Source organism: Bombus huntii, chromosome 10, assembly GCF_024542735.1.
Source record: "Bombus huntii isolate Logan2020A chromosome 10, iyBomHunt1.1, whole genome shotgun sequence".
NCBI lineage: Eukaryota > Metazoa > Arthropoda > Insecta > Hymenoptera > Apidae > Bombus > Bombus huntii.
This window is the reverse complement of record NC_066247.1, coordinates 13,136,880-13,150,214: the sequence shown is the minus strand read 5'-3', so window position 1 is coordinate 13,150,214 and position 13,335 is coordinate 13,136,880. Positions and strand designations below refer to the sequence as shown.

Genomic DNA, 13,335 nt, shown 5'->3' with positions numbered 1-13,335 from the left:
ACATAAATTGTCATTTTTTTGTTCCATGAATTATTTTGGTTATTTGCTGCTATAAAGATTCCCTCAGTTATTCCTGTGAATTGTTTAAAAAGAAACGAAGAAAAACAGAGAACGTGAGAAATTATAATACATATAAAATTAAAAACGATGAAATAGCAAATTATAGTACATAGCAAAATAAAATAAAATTCAAAACTATTAATAAATATATAAAGTATAATATAATGTAATGATTGATATAAGGCTAAACTTCATTATGATCAAATTCGCGACGATAAGAATATTCTAATTTAATCTTCATCAAATTGCTACATTTGTATCCTTTAATTTCTAATCCAAAGCATGTGAAAGATAAAAAAATATGTAGAGAGTATCATAACAAAGCTTTTTCAAATCTATGTTATATTTGTAATATTATATTATTCTTCAGAATAATGGTAACTCTCATGTTCATATTCAAAAATATACAGGAATGTTTTAAACGTCCGCTCAAATAGTGATGGTATCTGGAGTTTCATAGCATTAGCAATCCAGTGACAAAATGTCGTCTGCCGAAGTAGCACCCCGACCACTGCAGGTGTCCCCTTTAATTAAAGTGAGTACAATTTGCTACAATGAATTTTTTTGAAACAATCTACATTCAACTATTGTATTGCAAATTACTGTTTATTTAACAAATGCCTTATTAAGATTTCTTATTGTTATAAAAATGAATATGCTTCGGAACAAATGTTTTAAAATTGATTATATTATATAATTTTTGTGTAACTTCAAGTAATGCTTTCTTTTTTTTTTTTAAGTTTTAAAGAAATATAGAACAGTTATATATATCATTTATTCTACACTAGAATGAAATTTAAAAATATATTAGCTCTTAATTTGTATTTTATTTTCTAACCTTCTTAATAGATATAATAAGCATTAGTCAAGTAATATATTCTGCATGAATTAAATAATAATATAAATTAGATATCTCTTTCTCTTTTTAAAGCATTAATAATATATATATTTATATATATGCATTTAAACATAAATTTAAAAATACTTTGTAAAACTTTAATATTGGATTTTGTGTAGTTTTCCCGATGGACTCTTCTGTTAACTGGGATAGTTTACGGTGCTTACCATCAAAGAAGACTGAGTAAAAAAGAAAATGCCCGCCGTGAACAAGAACTTAGGGAAAAACCCATGAAAGATGCAAAATTAGCAGCAGAGAAAAAGAAGCTTGCTGAAGGTAAAAAATGATAAATTTGACTATGGGCAAGCTGTAGGTTCTTTTAATGATATAATATTGACTTGTAATTTCCATTTTTCTGTTTCAGCTGAAATACAAATGCTGAATGAGTTGTTCACACCATCACCAAAATAAAAAATATCACTTATAGTAGTATACATAAGTATTTCTGTTAAGTTAATATTAAATTACCCTTTAAAAAATGTCCATTATGTCAATTTCTGTTCAGGTTTACAATAGATATAAACTTCTTATTGTGTATATTAAATAAAATGATTTATAATATACTAAATTATGATTTTATCCAGTAGGACCCCATTTACCTGAACTCCGTTTATCCGAACTGATGTCATCACAATGTCCAATTTACGATTTTAATACTGAATATGTTTCTAAATTCTTATAATTCAATTCTAGGCCACATGACGCATGGCTTATAGGAATAAAAGTTTTTGCCCTAGTATTTACAAATTTCAGTTTAGTAAAATCCAGTTATATAAAAATTAATTCCGACTATATGAATGATTAAGAATGGAAGAAGGAAGAAGTAGTAGAGTGCTAATATCTGATACGTCTTGTCCTCTGACCCTGACGGATAAAAGAAGTTTTATTATATCTTTCATGGCATATTTAGAATTTTCCAATATTCATTAGTACATGCAAAATTAGATATCGAATTGTTCCTAAGTAGAAAAAAATATTCGCCCGAACAGGGACTCGAACCCTGGACCCTCAGATTAAAAGTCTGATGCTCTACCGACTGAGCTATCCGGGCAACTGAAGTAACATTTTTCAAAATATATAGTTACTGTTATAAAGAATATTAAATTATATAAATGTCAATTATATTTAAATGAAGTCGGTAACACTTAATACAGCTTAATAAACACTTTTATAAAATCATTGTTTTAACTTTTTGCGTATGTAATTTATTGGGCATATATGTCACAATCTTGAACAATAGAAGTTCTATTACGCATAGTACACACAACATTCTAATAAAAACTAAAATTATGCTGTATATTGTATTTTATTTTTTCCAATTTGTAATATCAGAGATTATTAACAAACAGTACTTTTGTTTATACTTTCATATTTACTTTTAGTTTAAGAGATAAACTGCTAAAGGATAACACAATTATAATATTTCAGAATATAAAATATATAACATTTATATAAAAATAAATATTGGAAACGTTATAAAATATGTTACAATATATTTGCAAATAATTTCACTTAATTATATAATTTTATTGTTGTAATATTATTTAAATGGAATGAATTTATGTTGCTATATGAACTTATAGCTCTCGCGTTTAAAGGTACAGAGAAAAATATTTTTACATATATACAAATATATGTTCATATTCCTTTTTCAAATGCATTAAGATGGAACAATATTAATTGATTGGGGACACCATTTGATATAAAGTATTTATAATGGGTATACATATGTGTATATATTGTCATGGGAGCACCATAAATGCTTTCGATTCAAAAAACTCTTTTCCTCTTAAGCTGTAATTAATTCTGTTTTATTATCATTGGTAATCAATTGTAGGAGACTTCCATTAGCTGGACGTTCTTGATTTTGCGACCATTTCCAGAAGAGGCTATAAAATAAAATGTTATTAGTAAGAAATCAAATATAAAAACATGAAATAAGGAAAAAAGAAAGATTTTATTTACTCTGCAACAAATTCAAGTGGAGTCCACTTAGTTGTATCAGCATTTGGCATCCATTTTCTATTCATAGGTGTATCTAAAGTAACAGGCAAGATAGAAACAACCAAAGAATTCTTTGGAAGACCGCTATCTTTAGCTGCTAAAGATTTAGTAAGTTGATGAACAGCAGCTTTAGCCATTCCATATCCAATCATTCCTGGTGTTTCTGCTAAAGCTGCTTTAGCACCAGTTAATGATAAAAATCCTCCTTCTTTCAAATGATGGGCAGCAATACTAGCAGCAATACTTGAACTGTACACACTCTGCCTCCACATAAGTTCACTGTTTTTAATAAAATCTTTATTGGCTGCATTTCCACCAGCCCATCCACCAGCCACACAAATAATTGCATCTAGTTTATTCCCATTTAAAATATTTCCAATTTGTTGCATAATATCAACTTCCTAATAAACAGATAAAAATGATTAGTTTTATAAAAAGATATATATATATTATTATAATATATATTTAATATTATATATATAATATATATATAAACATATGTATATATTTGTTTATAAAACATATATATATATATACATATTCTTATTTAGTTGAATATAACAACTTAAAAAATTACCTGCTCTTGCCAATTGCTGTTTGGTTTTACAATCACATTTGCATCAGCTTGGTCATTTGCCTTCATATCAATACAGCCAACCCACTATGATTATGAAGTTAATGTAGTTTTATAAAAATATATTATTTTTTTTAAATATAATAATTTGTTTAGTAATTTCTCTATAAGCTATATATGTAATGTGTAGAATAATAAATATTTTAGTATCATAAAATTGATATAATTGCAAATTTCTTAAGGTTATTTAACAAAGATATTATAGAGGTATATGTATTATGTGAAAGGTTCTGATTCATTAACTATGGCCTTGATGTATTTTTCCTCTATACTTGAGATTGCTAAATAGAATTATATCTGTAAATCTATATCCTTTTTGTTGAAATCATATCTTTATAGGGAAAGTGCCTTATTAAATTTATATAAAATTTATTTTATATGTTTGCATTTAATAATGTAAATGATTCATGTTATTTATTTTATTTTATTTTTCGACCTAACGACCTCGTAGAAGGAATTTGGTTGTTTTAGCTTATAGAATACTAAAACTAAAACTGAAACTAAACTTAAACTAAAATTAGTAAATGATTAATATTTAATTACATTAAAAAATATATTTATATATTAATAAGGGCTATAAAAAATATATTTATACGCATATATACACATAGATAATAATTATTATAGATACATAAATAAAATACTATACTTCGTAGCATTCAAAACAGTGCGCGAATAATTACTTCGCCGTTTGAATATGTACACCGGTCACGAATTCTATGAAATTCATTATGTATAAAAAAAACATTATATAAATTTTGTATTAAATTTCTAGAAGGACGTACATGAAATAATTCTCGAGTATTACTTTTTTAATTAATTATTTTTAAATATAAATGATTTCATCGTTCAGAAATTTCTGCCTAACAGTTGTTTAGAATTAATTTTTAATCAATGTCCAGATCGCATAAGTTATCGATGTATAATTGACCGATAATTTGTTTTTTTTTTAAATGAAACTAATTAATAACATTTACAAATGTATTACTCTTGGAAACAACAATAAAAAGTTGTAACTTCTGTGGGAAAATAAGTCAGTCCCATTGATAACAAAATTAACATCTACATTTTTATTATATATTGTTGACATTTATTGTTACTATTATTACTCACCCACTTTTTCGACTTGAATTTTGAAACGCAAGTAGAACCTAAAGCACCTTTGCCACCATATATAAAAACCCGTCCGATTATTGCCTCCATTGTTCAATAAAAGAAACAACTTCTTCGTGAAATATGTTTCGGGAGTCGCGATTATATACGGAAGAGTACGAAGTCATACGAAAATCTTTCGGAAAAGTTCGTAAAAGGAGTGCTAGATTGCCAGATTTTCGGCACAAAGTATAAAGACAGATTGTCAACTGAGTAATTGATATTATTTCGATGGAAGTATTTCGAGTGACTTTAAATAGAATATGCGTATAAATCTTTAATTTCTACACAATGATTAGTATTTAATGAATTAAAACAACTAATAATTCAATATAGCATCATATAGATCATTTATATATGATCTACCTGACATCAATAATATTCTATTGCTAATGAAAGAACCTTGAAATGTTTAATCAACTTTTTTATTGTATATATACCTTGTTAATACTATGTCATGTATTCCAGAATGTTTTCTGCGCGTATAATTAAATGAAATCGATTTAGTTTGTACAAAATGAAGTGATCAGATTTGTCATATTTGAATTTCCCACGCATGTTTATTGGAAATGTGGCAACGCCGCAATGACGGAGACCCTGCCCGCAACGTTCTCCGGGAGCGTAGGTCTAGTGTGACGTCACGGTAGTCTAGTTGGGTTAGGTTTTACGCTGGAAATTCTAACGAAAAATTTTTTGTTTGACGATTAATGTTTTCCTCATTGTATCTGCTGCATTGAGGGACGTGAAGAGTTAACGCAGTGGCGAGCAGCAATCGTATTTCGTAAACCGTTCGATCGCGAGACTTCGCGCTATCGGCGTATATGAGATTTTAAACGGAAAATGAATCGACATGACGGTACGTACGTGTGCGCTGTTTCTGTCTAGCAAGTCAGCCTTTACTTCACATGCTAAATTTGTTTTATATTGATGACAAAATTTTTTAATCATGGGGTATTCGGGGATATGCATAAAAAGTTTGTGTAGACTCATCGTCGAGGTTACGAAATCGAGAATGTATGAGATTTTTCCTAAGACATTTCTTGTAAGCTCTGTACCAAAGGGTCTAATGTCAGAGGCCAGATGGCAGCACTTATAAAAAATTTACTCCAATTTCTTTGGGTTTATAATGCTCTTTGATGATTGTGCTCAACTTTTTTGCCATGTCATCATTTTTTCTTATTTTAATTATATAAAATGAATAAAATTCACGGGGAAATTTAACGACCCATTGTCAAGATGAGCTCTGCCAAATGGTTTCTTTGATATTGCTTTTCTTGTACAATCCCTTTCTCTTTCTTACAATGTTAAATCTCTAAAACATATTGAAACATATTTTTCTTATCTGATATCTTTGAATTAGTCTTTTTCCTCACTTTTTTCAACTCTCAAGTTTGTATTTTCTAAATAATACGTTGTTTATTACATTCTAATGGTATAATTTTAACATCACAGAAATGCAATTATATTGGATTTTTAAGTTAATGTGTCATAATGAAATTAGCAGAGTAAAGAGTAGTTATTGTTTGCATAAATAAAGTTAGTACATATATTCTTTCTTATTTATTTAACATCTACGCATGTTACATAATTGAAATTAGAAATATTGTGTTGAAGTTCAAAAATGTTATTGCTGACTATTAATACACATATATGTAGGTCTTAACTTTTATGATACTATTACAATAAAAGTGACATCATACTTAGATTATTGTACTTTTTAAGATATGTATATGTATATATGTATATAACTTGTAAAAATTAAGAGGTAACTGGGAAAACACATGAAATTAAAAACTCATCGTGTATCTGTTATTATAGTTATAAAGATTGTTTTATTAAACAAGAAACTAAATTTTTAAATGCATTTAATTATAAGAAAATTACATGTGTAGTGTCTCTATATAATGCACATTGTATCAATGTTATTTTGTTATTTTACTTATTTACAGTTATGCTGAAGTTACTTTATTGTTGTATTCAATAAATTATTAAATTGTAGTTGTTTGTTTTAATAAGAATATACAGCTGAACTTTTTATGTCAAAAACTATATATATTTGAAACAGACTTAAATAATCTATCTGTAATAGATCTAGTTCAAGGTTATTGTATGTATATGTAGATATGAAAGATATATAAATATCTTTTGTAGAGACAATAGTACTTTTTATTAAAGTTCTTTATGTAAATGTACTTTACTTACATACATGTAATATCCTTTACTTATATCCTATGTATCTAATACTAATAGTAAATTTAATTTGATTTTATTACTATAAAATGCTAATCCCTATATGTACAAATATATAGTAATTATTTATTTTAGGGGTAAGTTGTGACGCCTGCTTAAAGGGGAACTTTCGGGGTCGCAGATATAAGTGCCTCATATGCTACGATTATGATTTGTGTGCCAACTGTTACGAAGGAGGTGCCAGTACTACGCGTCACCACAGTGATCATCCTATGCAGTGTATACTTACTAGATCTGAGTTTGGTAAGTTAATTATTAAATTCTATGTATATAATAATTGTCTTTTAAGTATAGCCTAATCATACAAACTAATTTTGATTTATTATCTTGTAGAATTATATTATGGTGGAGAGGCAGTAAGTGTAGAACAGCCGCAATCTTTAACTTGTCCTTACTGTACAAGAATGGGTTTCACTGAGGCTACACTGCAAGAACATGTTGCTGCAGATCACTCAGACACTTCTTTTGAAGTTGTATGTATAGTATAATATATATAAGTGTTTATCATACATTACCTTTTTTATTAGAGAGAGATTTCTAGGTTTCCAATTTTATTATAGGTTTGCCCAGTATGTGCATCTGTCCCAGGGGGAGATCCTAATAATGTGACTGATGATTTTGGTGGTCATTTAAGTTTGGAGCATCGTAGTGGACCAAGAGATTTGATCTCTTTTCTAGACGAACCAGCTTCAAGTAGATATACTGGTAGACGGATAACACATTCATCTAGAGTTGTTGGTGGACCACGGCCTCGCAGGTATGTATATTTGATATACGCGCTATATTAAATGATTATGAAAAGGTATTATAATATTTGTTATAAATATTTTAAGTATTATATTCAAGAAAATGTGGAAACAATTATCTCCCACTAAAAGTAAATATCAAATGTGTTTGAGTGCTAGTTTATTAATCTATTTTTAAAAAATTCTATCGACACTGATTATGAATTACAGTAGTGTACAAATTCTGTGATGTTTGACTGCATGTATTTTGTTAAGTATCATTTTTTGCTTGTTCTATAACATTAACATTATAATTTATCAGTCATTACCATCATCTTTTTAGTGAAACATAGTTCAATAATCATGATAGTATATTGTAAGATAAAAGATGCATTCTCTTTTTGAAATGCCTAAAAAGAACGCTAAACCGGATTTCAGCTTCAGTTTATCATCATCTCATCTTAGATAATGTTCATTGGCGTGTCATTGGACCTTCAGGTCCAATATGCATTTCAGTTCGTCCGGAGGATTGAGTCCGAGTAGTCGAGAAGGTATAGATCCAATTACAGAATTACTTTCTCAATTATCCGGTGTTCGTAGAAGTGGTGGAGGAACTGGTCAAAGTTCGTCAGCACCATCGCAATTACAACAATTGCAAATGCAGCTACAGTTGGAACGACAACAAGTTAGAGTATGTATGATTTAATAACAAAAAAGATTTTAGTAAGAGGATTAAGTTATAATAAAAATAAATTAATCAAGTGCTGAATTCCTAAAATACGAATATAAAAGTTATTGAATTAAAAATACACGATACAATAGAAACATCTTTTCAGGCTGCTAGACAACAATTGGAGCGATTACCTAGGAGGCAAACTCAGGTCCTTGGCTCTGCAAGTTGTGGAGGGATTATTAGTGGAAGTGGTCATTCTACTACTATGACTAGCGTGGTAGTAAATAGTACGACTAGTAACAATAATACAACTAATGTGGCGAACCCGTCCGGCGTATCATCTACTAGTTCACAGAACTATATGTTTTTATTGCCAAAGTATGTGTTATGTGTAAATATTGGAATATACACATCTAAAAGTATCTAAAATATGGTCAAAATACTAATTTTTATGCTATATTATGCATATTATGCATATAATATTATGCTATATTTTTATACTATTTTATTAGTATTTGAGTATTTTTATAAATATATTTTCGATACACACGTGCATGCATGCAGTCTTTTGTCTGAAACATGCAAAACTGCATGTCATGATCAGTGCGTAAGATGCCAAAAGTTATATTTTAAGATGATTCCATGAAACGGACATATGCCTTTTTTTAGTTCCCAAAGGACCAGTAACCTTGTGTTTATACATAGATGTTCTTAATTGCTATATTTATTTTAATTAATATTACATGTGTGCTCTTCTCCGTTTATAGATGTATTACCAGTTCTCTCTCCGACTCACAGTTGCAAAATATTGAACGTGAAAGTGCAAATAGAAGTCTCTTTACGTGCGAACTTATTCTTGGAACACTTTCTCAAACATTGCCGGAGTTAACACAGGAACAATCTGTAGCGCAAACACCAGTATCAAGTGCAACTACTGCTACAAGCAGTCCTGATACACCAAATGCTAACTCTTCCTCAGTTTCTACAAAGAAATTAAATATAACTCAAGAAGCGAAAAGGGAACAAACAATGAGTAAACATGTAACGCAAACGTCTATGCAACAGTCACATACTGTTCAAACTACTACTGCTGGGAGTGTGGGGACTGGTCTTCAGAATCAAGGATTGCCACCAAATTCTAATAACCTCGCGATACAAAATTCACCTATGGTTCAAACACTGATGCACAGTGTATTGCCTGAGTCATTGGTAAGTGTATATGAAGATTTAAGTTCGCAATTTCGAAAATTTAAACTTTATGTTAAAGAATCGTGACAAAAATAATTTAGTATTTATAACTTCGTTATACAGGTATTGCAGGAATCACTGTCGCTACCATATAGTAGAACTATCAGAGAACCGATAGTAACCCCAGCACCAGCGTACCTTAGAGGTGGGGTCGGTCCAGTTGGCGTAACAGGTCCTTCACGTAGGAAGCCAGTTAGGGCTGTAGATGGCAGAAACCAATCTACGGAACCTCCGCCCCCACACTAACCCTTCCTTACCCCGTACCCACCCACCCTGATTCCTCACAGGACCCTCTAGCACTAGTCCTAGCACTGTTTAGAACACCTCATCATTATTGTTATTATTATAATATTATATATTAATAATTATTCAAATGCCCTCCTCCTCACCCTCCCTATCTTATCACTTTTCAAAACTCTAATGTCGCCATCTTTTGTCGTTACGTGACATGGAACAAGGGCAAGGGCTGATTCGCCGACACATGCAAATAATGTAAATAACTCACTTCTTGCAGTCATATACACTCCTCGTACACACTCCTCAGCGAGTCTTGCCACGTTCTACATCGATATTATTATATCCATTTACAATAACTTGATCGAGGATAGAGACGGGCAGGTAAAAATAATAACAATATAATTATATCTTTTAGCGTTTCATGTTTGGTGGCTGTATGGGTTTGTTAGAACAGAGTTAGATTGATAAAATACTCAGTTTTATTTAACACATAAAATCTTGGAAATGTAGAAACTCTAACAATTCACAAGACGCACTGCCCGTCATACGCACCAGTTTAGTTGTGCTTAATTTAAACTGGTTAAATTTTTTTGGTCATCGTATGTTTGATATATATATTTTTTAAAATTAGTTTAATGTCATGTGTATCATTGAATTACAAATATGTTTTATGGGGAAAAGTTTATAAATCTGCTTGGGTTGGTCCGTTTGTATTTGAAAAATCTTAATCATCGGACAAATATTTTAAAGCGAGCAACTAACGATTTTTAATCTACATGCTTTATGAAATCATCAAAGTGCATGTGCATTAACGTTTTGTTAGATGAACATAAGTTTTAAATAGTCATACGAGGTTTGAATCATTTCAGAAAGATAATCCAGAACCACTGATTCTAAATATTAAGTTGGCGGGCCATCCCTTAATGTTATATATTATTCAGGAATCAGTACTTTAAAATGGAGGGATTAAGTTGGGTTTTACATGCCAAACAAACAGAAATCTGAATCATTTTCTCTTTCAAAATTAATCGTATTTATTTAAAATATTTGTTGGAAAGTTTATTTTCGCTGTTGTTTTGAATTTTTGCGTATATTGCGCTAGTACTACGTTTTAAAAATATCACGTGGTCCCTTTTCTTTTTTTTAATCATTCATTTATGAATTTATAATCGCTCCATTTTACAATGTGAAATGAAATAATATTTGTATGTGTGTTCGTTTTTTTTCTCAATAACAGAGGCTTTACTGATTTGATATATGTAAAAATTATACGCGATATGTCAAAGTAAAACTGGGAATTTCTGTGTTCCATTTCTTTGAAATTAGTTGAATTGAAGCTTACGATATAATTAATGTTTATTTTATGCAGAAAGCGTCGGAAACAAGTACGTGCGTATGGCGCACGCAAATGCATTCGAAACTTGTGAAGGTTCTACTGAGAGTAGAATTTGAAGGTGCTCGTAGAAACGAGCAATAATTATTTTTCAATTGTCTTTAACTCCTACTCAATTTTCTTTGATTTTTGCCTAGACTTCCTTGTTAATCACTTTATGTATATTGCATATTGTAATTAATTTTCCCTTGTATTACATTCAGATCCTATGTTAATTGATTTGTGGGTGTATCTGCAAGATGTGGATGAAAATGAAGTAAAATTATACATATACATATATACATATAAACTTGTAAAAAGTTATACAAAATATGTAGCGCGTGATTTCATTTTTTTTTTTGACTTATGTTCTCGCGTGTTCTGGCATTCTCGGTCGAAATCGGATTACTTATAACATTACAAAATAACCAAAGGTGTTGAAAAAATCATACATTTCGTTCTTTTTTATTTTCCTGGATCTTTCAGTGTTGATAGTAATTTAATATCTTCTTTTAAATGCACTATTTGCTTTATGCACCTATTTTTCGAACACTTCTAATAATTTCTCGTATTCCACTGTGATGTGTGAATTGGAAACAAGATATATAAAGTAGTGAAGCAACGATGTAAAGAAAGAAAATGAAAAGTGTACTAATTGCCTTAACGCGAAATGCCTGAAAGGGAAAAAGTTCAGCCTTTTGTGGAATGCGTGGTTAATCAAAAGAATCCTTTACACGTGATATACTTCATACAAAAGTGATGCTGTATACTTATCTAAACTAAATAAATATGTGCATATCCCAAAAAAAGAAAAGAAAAAAAAAAACTATAAGATGCAGATAGAGAGAAATAATGAACTTCGCATATATTAATGTGCACATCTCGATGACTGATAAGCTAGTTATTTTTCAAATTTTACACGAATTCATAAGCGTATAATCTCAGAACGAAGCAAGACTCCAACAAGCACGTTTAATACAAAAACCAATTACATTAATTAAAAGGAAGGAAAGGAAGAAATAAATAACATGATTTGCTATGTACTAAAATAACTTCGTATAAAGTCGAAAATTACAACTGGGTGTTTTTTTTTCTTCTATTCTTGATACTTGCGAACTTATGTTCCCCTTGTTTCCACGTCACTTCGGGATTATAAAATTTTTGGATTTTTACACTTCTATTTTACTATTAATATTATTTTATTACATTTATTGTCATTATGTACTATACGATGTAGCAGGAAAAATAATTTCTATACATTTCCTTGTCAGAAGAAAGATTTCGAGGGACAGTGTAACGCCTTTTCCAACAGTTGAACGCTGTATCAATATCGTTATATTTTTATTGTTAGGATTTTTGTCATGGTTCATTTTGAAATTTCAGTATAATCTTAACAAACAGCTTTTTACATTATATATAAATATAAATATATATATAAATATATATATATTTATTTATTTATATATATAGATATATATATATAATATACATTTATTCATAAGGACGAAAAGGTGCCTCGGAGTATCGTCGTAATTCTCACGTTTCTTCTATTTTCTTTTTTCTTTTATGTGATTAACACCTACGTAATTAAATACTTCTCCTTTTCTTCATTCATACATATATAGGAAAAAAGGAAAAAAACTTAGGTAATTCGAGGATCTCGGTCTATATAGTAGAAAGTTTTGAGATTGGGCGTCTTTGAAAGAAAGTTTCGATGCTTTGTAAAGATATCGACGATTCTCCCGGATATCCTTTGTAGGAGAAAAACAAAATAACATGATTAAAGAATTATTCTTGTGAACGGAGTAACGAACAGAAAAAAAATATTCTTGGGTGGATTAAACGGTTGTTTTTATCACGTCCTTCATCCGTATGTTATTTCGAGTGTCAGGAAAGAGGAATTTTCTGTGAATTTTCGAATTTTAATCGAAACCATTACGCCCGACGAATTAACAAAAAAGAAAAGAAAGAAAGGGGATGAGAAGACTTCGCTAGAACAGGTCTTTTGTCAGTCCGAACGTAGCCATTGTCTACAACGAATTTCATGAAAATCAGAAATGAATGATGGAATTGAAATTCAAA

The 13,335-nt window shown here is 29.8% G+C and overlaps 3 protein-coding genes and 1 non-coding gene across 5 annotated transcripts; 2 read left to right on the top strand and 2 right to left on the bottom strand.

Moving 5' to 3' along the window:
• Positions 1-470: 470 nt before the first annotated feature.
• LOC126870445 (ATP synthase subunit e, mitochondrial) lies at positions 471-1,526 on the top strand. Its single transcript, XM_050628168.1, has 3 exons — positions 471-595; positions 1,078-1,234; positions 1,323-1,526. The coding sequence occupies exons 1-3, from the start codon at positions 542-544 to the stop codon at positions 1,367-1,369; spliced, it is 258 nt and encodes an 85-aa protein (XP_050484125.1). The 5' UTR covers positions 471-541; the 3' UTR covers positions 1,370-1,526.
• A 410-nt stretch (positions 1,527-1,936) lies between these two features.
• On the bottom strand, positions 1,937-2,009 carry Trnak-uuu (transfer RNA lysine (anticodon UUU)). The gene has a single exon. It is a non-coding gene; the product is annotated as a tRNA-Lys (tRNA).
• A 236-nt stretch (positions 2,010-2,245) lies between these two features.
• LOC126870690 (dihydropteridine reductase) lies at positions 2,246-4,877 on the bottom strand. The gene is made up of 4 exons (XM_050628634.1): positions 4,710-4,877; positions 3,540-3,623; positions 2,924-3,363; positions 2,246-2,847 (listed from the first exon to the last, which is right to left on the bottom strand). Exons 1-4 carry the CDS (start codon positions 4,797-4,799, stop codon positions 2,748-2,750), a joined length of 714 nt encoding a protein of 237 aa, XP_050484591.1. The 5' UTR covers positions 4,800-4,877; the 3' UTR covers positions 2,246-2,747.
• Positions 4,878-5,355: 478 nt separating this feature from the next.
• On the top strand, positions 5,356-11,702 carry LOC126870687 (E3 ubiquitin-protein ligase KCMF1-like). Of its 2 annotated transcripts, none has more exons than XM_050628631.1 (8): positions 5,356-5,604; positions 7,074-7,241; positions 7,332-7,471; positions 7,559-7,755; positions 8,240-8,414; positions 8,560-8,774; positions 9,164-9,605; positions 9,708-11,702. In XM_050628631.1, the coding sequence occupies exons 1-8, from the start codon at positions 5,589-5,591 to the stop codon at positions 9,888-9,890; spliced, it is 1,536 nt and encodes a 511-aa protein (XP_050484588.1). In that variant the 5' UTR covers positions 5,356-5,588; the 3' UTR covers positions 9,891-11,702. The 2 variants fall into 2 exon arrangements, with proteins under 2 accessions (XP_050484588.1, XP_050484586.1); XM_050628629.1 differs by having other exon boundaries at positions 5,358-5,604; positions 8,222-8,414.
• Positions 11,703-13,335: the final 1,633 nt, after the last annotated feature.

Coding starts and splice junctions, on each gene's coding strand:
- LOC126870445 (XM_050628168.1), top strand. CDS start 542: ATGTCGTCTGCCGAAGTAGCACCCCGACCACTGCAGGTGTCCCCTTTA. Junction 596..1,077: donor AGGTGTCCCCTTTAATTAAA/GTGAGTACAATT, acceptor GATTTTGTGTAG/TTTTCCCGATGGACTCTTCT. Junction 1,235..1,322: donor GAAAAAGAAGCTTGCTGAAG/GTAAAAAATGAT, acceptor TTTCTGTTTCAG/CTGAAATACAAATGCTGAAT.
- LOC126870690 (XM_050628634.1), bottom strand. CDS start 4,799: ATGGAGGCAATAATCGGACGGGTTTTTATATATGGTGGCAAAGGTGCT. Junction 3,364..3,539: donor ACAGCAATTGGCAAGAGCAG/GTAATTTTTTAA, acceptor TCTGTTTATTAG/GAAGTTGATATTATGCAACA. Junction 2,848..2,923: donor CCACTTGAATTTGTTGCAGA/GTAAATAAAATC, acceptor TTTATTTTATAG/CCTCTTCTGGAAATGGTCGC.
- LOC126870687 (XM_050628629.1), top strand. Junction 7,242..7,331: donor ACTTACTAGATCTGAGTTTG/GTAAGTTAATTA, acceptor ATTATCTTGTAG/AATTATATTATGGTGGAGAG. Junction 7,756..8,221: donor GGTGGACCACGGCCTCGCAG/GTATGTATATTT, acceptor TTGGACCTTCAG/GTCCAATATGCATTTCAGTT.